Below are 6184 nucleotides of genomic sequence, written 5' to 3'. Positions count from 1 at the left end.
TGATCACAAACAAACATATAAATACACACTCACAAGACATGTGGCACTACACGCTAAAGGTGCGCAATGTGTGTGGGCCCCACATGTCACATGTCTTGTGAACGAGTGTGTTCATTTTTTGTGCATGTTAGGTTGTGATCGTAGCAAAATTGGTTCATAAAAGCGCTTTGACACTTTTGCTTTTGATCTTGACTCTTGAGCATTGTATGATTTAAGTCAATACGCTTGCGGAGACATGAACAACATTTGCAAGTACGAGCGTAAAATCAGTAAATGTATCTTTTGAGAATATTAAAAATTCGTAAAATTTACGAGAGCGAATTTTGAGAAAGAAAAGGGAAATAGAAGAAGATTGATAACGAGAACGCAGGTTTATTTTCAGCAGGGTGTACACGTGGGTGGGTTGCTCAGCTCTCATCCGTTAGTTTTTAATGCTTTGATGGGAAGTAGTTCCACAAGTACTCTTGAGACCAACATTCAAACCACTTTTCCAACTTAAATCCCACACCACAAACAGAAACAAAGAGAGAAAAAGTTGGGGGAAAAGCAAAAAAGAAGGCATCATCTCACCTCCACAAACTTTTTTCCACAAGAAGTCTTCAAACTAGGAGTATAATATTTCAATTTCCATTATGGGCCTACAACGATGATCCGAATCGTTCATCCACTATTTTTTTTGATACAACATGAGTCAACATGTGAACTGTATATTTCATGTAAATTGTTCATATATTTATTGATATTCGATTAAGCTATCTTTTACACAAATTATTCTTAGCGAAGACTTTGAGGTGAATGGTTCGAATTACTATTGTGGGTCTATAATAAGTCCCAAAAAAGAGCAATGCTAATGGCTCGGCTCGTTAAGACTTGGCTCGACTTATTTAGTAAACGAGCCAAGCTTAAGTTCGAGTTTTTGGCTCGCTTATTAGACGAGCCGAGCTCGGCTAGTTTGACAAAAGTTTGGCTCGTGTAGGGTGGCTCGGCTCAATTAAAGAAGCTCGTTTAGTAAATGACTCAGTTTGGCTCGATAAGGGCTCGAACTGAGCTCAAACTCGAATTATTGGCTCGTTTAATAAATGATGAGTCAAGCTCAAGCTAAACAAAACTCTACTCGACCCATTTATAGCCCGAACTCAAGCTCAAATTTTTGACTCGTTTAAAAAATGATGAGTCAAGCTCGAGCTCAACAAAACTCTGCTCGTATCACGAGACTTTGCCCACAGAAAGTGTGTTTGCAGAGGTCTGATGGATAAGTTCGGGACGCATAAACAAAGAACTAAAAGTTAGGCGACTTTTTGAAAAGTGGAGCGTGGATGGGGTGGTAGCCGAGGAATTGGAATTGGGGAGATGACTCGGAAAAGGGATTCGTTCGCTTTTCTTAAAAGCGAGAATCAAAAAGGTGGAAAGGAAAATTGGAAGCTCGGAGGCCACATAAACTTCTTGTGGCTGAGAATTCGTTTTCCCCGCTGACGTGGCGCACCCACCTTTGCTACTACTACTATTACTTGATCAAGAAAAGCGAAACCCATTTCCAGAAAGCGGCGCCGAAACCAAACAAGCTCCCGAACGCCAAACACTCCCCCTGCTCTCGAGATCTAATCCCCAAACCCACCGGATTTCTCTCTCTCTCTCTCTCCCTCTCTCTCTCTCTCATTTTATTATCAGACTTAATGTCGGAAGGGAAAGACCCAGCGATTAAGCTATTTGGAAAGACGATTCCGCTGCGAGATCCTGTTGCCGATGAGGATCTTCCATCTTCGCTCGAGGAGAATAGCAACTCGAACAGAGGTGGAAAAGATCAAGAACCTGATGAGGTATGGATTAGATCGAGTGTTTTTTTGTAAAATTTTCTGAGCATGACCCATTATTTGGAATACTTAGATAAGTAATGGGTCGTGGTTAATTTTGCGTAGTTTGAAGAGTTTCTTGAGGTAGGGTTTTTGGATTTACAGTTTTTAAAGATCAAGAACCTGATTAGGTATGGATTGGATCGAGTATTTTGTATTCTGAGCACGACCCATTATTCGGAATAGTTACATGGGTAATGGGTCGAGGATAATTTTACGTGGTTTGAAGAATTTCTTGAGGAGGCGTGTTGTCCAGTTAGGGATTTGGATACAGTTTTGAAGATCGAGAACCTGATAAGGTATGGATTGGATCGGGTATTTTGTATTCTGAGCACGACCCATTGGTTGAAATAGTGAGAGAGAGATGGGTAGCGAATAATTTTGTGTGGTTTGAAGATTTTTTGGAGGAGGCTTATTGCGTAATTAGGTTTTTTTGGGCACGGTGGGTCAATTGATAGTGCAATTAGACCTTTGAATTGTAGGATAGTGGAAGTATTTTCTATTCTGAGCATGAGCCATTATTTGAAATACAGAGAGGAGTAATGGGTCGTGGATGATTTTACGTGGTTTGATGGTTTTATTGAGGAGGCGTATTGTCTAGTTTTAGTTTTTTCAGATACAGTTTGTGTCGATTGATGTTGAAATTGGACCTTTTTGTTGTAGGATAGAGTAATTCTGCTTCACGATTCCTTTCTTGAAGCAGTTTGATTGTTTGATTGAGGAGCCGTATTGTCTAGTTAGAGTTTTCGGATACAGTTTCTGTCGATTGATGTTTAAATTGGACTATTTTGTTGTAGGATAGTGTAGTTATGGATTCGTCGAATTTTCCAGATGCATACGATTTTGCTAATTAAAATTTTTGGTGGATTTCATGAGTAGATGACCATATTATTAGGCAATATACTTGAAGAAAGTGAGGCTAATCTTCTCTATAGGTGTAAATAATCCTTCTTCACTGTCAATTTTCTTGCCATGTGTTTGTTGATTCCCGAAGTGAAGTTGATTGCATTTTCATTTTTCACATCCCTAGTTTCAAGACTCTTTCTTTGACAGCTGTTGCAGACTGTGTTCTTTGATGATCTTATCTACACTATTTGTCAGTCATTTTTCTTTGAATATCTTGATGCTTAGTTTCTCAATCCCTCATATTCAAGTGTGAAGGATACAGCTAGCTGCTAGTAATATCCATTTGGTAGTATCTCACAATTGGAAACTGCTTAGTGTAAATACTCAAGTTTATAAGGAAAAAACTGGTTTCTTATTGATGTCACTTAAGTTTTTCGCTTACATAGATGTTGTTACAAGCAAATCGATGAGGTTTATGGTTACTTCTGATGACTTCCTGAGTTATTTTTGCGGGTTCTATCATGTTTATAGCTCCTGGGTAGTGTTGTTGTTGCTCACTTTTGATTAGTCTGAACTTCGAGCTCCAATTTCCAGGAGTTACAGATGAGAATTCAGATAATTTTTTTTTACATCCCTGTCTAGTGATAGTTGAATTATCAAAACTGTGTAAACCTATTCACCCAATGTATTCCCAGAAATGACTCGCCGCCCACTTTGCGGCCTCTCATGCTCACAAATTCTGTTTAAGTTCTTGTTTTATTGTAGAGGAGTTGCATACAGGGAAAGGAAGTTTTGAAATGCCTTCCACGATTAATCTAGATTAATGTTTCGATTGTTTTTGTAGGCATTCATAGTTTGCAAATAATTGCCACCAATGCCTAAACTTCAAAGTTATATAAACTCGGGTACGGCTACATGTCTAAGTACGGGATTCAGTTATTTTAACGTGAAGGACACAAGGACATGGTGCCACAAGCCGTGTAATAATTATTATTGAGCTGTGGATAAGTCTTCAGTAAACTAGAATACTAATGTGCTTCCTAGATGAGTATTGATCAGATACATATATCGTACTTTTACAGAAGTGTCAGGTACTTGCGTATTTTGAACAGTCCATATAATGAGGTTCACGTCACAAAGACTATAAGACATCTCTAATTCATTCTACTTCAACTGCTCTATCTGCTATGAGGAATAAGACATGAATTTCTCCTTTTTCTCATTGAAGTCTGTCTGATCTATTCAGGCCCTCTCAGGCGAAAGACTACAGGATACAAAACAGGAAGATGGATCCCAGCCTATTACTGCAGAGGAGATTACAGTTTCAAATGCAACTGAAGTAGTAAATGAGAACCCAAAGACTCCATCCTTTGACAATGAAGCTGCAACAACAAAAACTTCGAAGACCGAAGAAGAGCACAGCGACACTAGTAACTCACAGGATAAAACCCTGAAGAAACCAGACAAGATACTTCCATGCCCCCGCTGTAATAGCATGGACACAAAGTTTTGTTACTACAACAATTACAATGTCAACCAGCCTCGCCACTTCTGTAAGAACTGCCAGAGATACTGGACAGCAGGGGGGACAATGAGGAACGTTCCAGTGGGCGCTGGTCGTCGGAAGAACAAGAACTCAGCTTCTCACTATCGCCACATCACCGTGTCGGAAGCTCTTCAGAATGCTCGAGCGGATCTTCCCAATGGGACCCTCCACCCCACTCTAAAGCCCAATGGCACCGTCCTCACATTTGGCACGGACTCTCCTCTTTGTGAGTCAATGGCTCAAGTTTTGAACATCGCAGAGAGCACAATGCGGAATTGTTCACAAAATGGGTTTCATAAACTGGAAGAACAGAGAGTTCCCGTTTGTTACGGAGGTGGAGAGATTGGGGATGATCAGTCTAGCGGATCTTCAGTCACTGCTGCAAATTCAAAGGACGATGTTGGCAAAATGGGACCGCACAATCCGATGATGCAAAATTTCAATGGCTTCCACCCGCAAGTACCTTGTTTTCCTGGGGCTCCATGGCCTTACCCGTGGAATCCGGCTCAGTGGAACCCTGCTTTTTGCCCTCCAGGCTTTCCTATGCCATTCTATCCTGCACCACCACCTTATTGGGGTTGTACCATGCCGGGAACTTGGAATGTTCCTTTGGTAGCACCACCTAATTCTTGTCCAAACCAAACAGCTCCTAGTTCTGGTCCTAAATCCCCAACGTTGGGGAAGCATTCAAGGGACGAAAACGAGGTTAAGCATACTTCGTCCGGTGAAGAAGAGCCACGGAAAGAGAGTAGTCCTGAGCGGTACCTATGGATTCCAAAATCTTTGAGAATTGACGACCTAGGAGAAGCCGCAAGGAGTTCTATATGGGCGACACTGGGAATTAAAAATGATAAAGCGGATTCAGTTAGTGGGGGAAGTCTTTTCAAGGCCTTCCAATCGAAGGGTGGTGAGAAGAATCATACGTCAGATACCTCTTCAGTGTTACAAGCCAATCCCGCAGCATTGTCAAGGTCTCTCAACTTCCATGAGAACTCATAAGTTTGTAGCTTGGAAAATTTCTAACTTGTGTCATGGTGGAAATGGAAAGGAGTGGTTCAATTGATGGATTCAAATGACTGAGTTCAATTCATGGTACTCATATGCGGGAATCCGTTCACAGAACTCTCCAACCGGGAGGAGAGCGACGATGAAGACTGAAGAGTCATAGATTAGCTGGAAGTAGCAACTGATTTCTACTTTTTGTTGTTGGGTTATAGTAAGAGCTGCTACCTTTCCATTTTGTGTAAATGGTTGTGCTTGAGACGTTAGACTCATGTACATATTTTTGTATGAAACGGGGCAAACTAGTCTACATAGTGAGTTTATGTACCAAGATCCCCAAGTGTAGTAAAATAAATTGGGGAATAAATTTCAGACTTTTCCTGCCTTCTTGAGATTTTTTTTGTCCATTGGCTATTTCATGATTTCATGCACTTGTGGTATTCAATTGTAGAACGGACCATGACTCTATTCTTAAGGGAGACACCGTAAAATTGTTGACGTATCCAAGTCCAAAACGATCAATTGCTCACCTTAGATATTCTTCTGGATGCCCATGGTATTCGGGTGGGTTTCCGATATATAGATGGAAGGTGTTTAGCATCCTCGAAGAGTACGTTTTGAACAACGATCAATTGCTCCTTAGTTCGGGTGGTTTAATACACAGAAACCGCAGTCCCCGCAAACCTTTTTTTTTTCCCCTTGAACAGCCCAGCAAGTGCCTCACTAAATTACAACATGCCACTCTTGTACATTTTGTGCAAGTAAGTAGTAAATAATTCTATATGTCATATCTTGCATCAACTTTCTTTCTATAACTTCGACAGTTTTTTTGCTGATAAGAAAAACTTCGATAGTTTTGCAATTGTTGATTCATAATTTATTCGTCTAGTTGTTTTTTAAAAGTCACAGATACAATTATTTAATTCTTAAATACCTTTCA

General features: G+C 40.4%; 1 protein-coding gene across 1 annotated transcript; it reads left to right on the top strand.

The window, feature by feature from the left end:
* Nucleotides 1–1293: 1293 nt before the first annotated feature.
* On the top strand, nucleotides 1294–5632 carry LOC131303897 (cyclic dof factor 3-like). Its single transcript, XM_058330961.1, has 2 exons — nucleotides 1294–1817; nucleotides 3943–5632. The coding sequence occupies exons 1-2, from the start codon at nucleotides 1674–1676 to the stop codon at nucleotides 5239–5241; spliced, it is 1443 nt and encodes a 480-aa protein (XP_058186944.1). The 5' UTR covers nucleotides 1294–1673; the 3' UTR covers nucleotides 5242–5632.
* Nucleotides 5633–6184: the final 552 nt, after the last annotated feature.

Source organism: Rhododendron vialii, chromosome 10a (assembly GCF_030253575.1).
Source record: "Rhododendron vialii isolate Sample 1 chromosome 10a, ASM3025357v1".
In the NCBI taxonomy this organism is placed as follows: domain Eukaryota; kingdom Viridiplantae; phylum Streptophyta; class Magnoliopsida; order Ericales; family Ericaceae; genus Rhododendron; species Rhododendron vialii.
The sequence above is the reverse complement of the archived record's forward strand: the minus strand, read 5'-3'. Positions and strand labels throughout refer to the sequence as shown.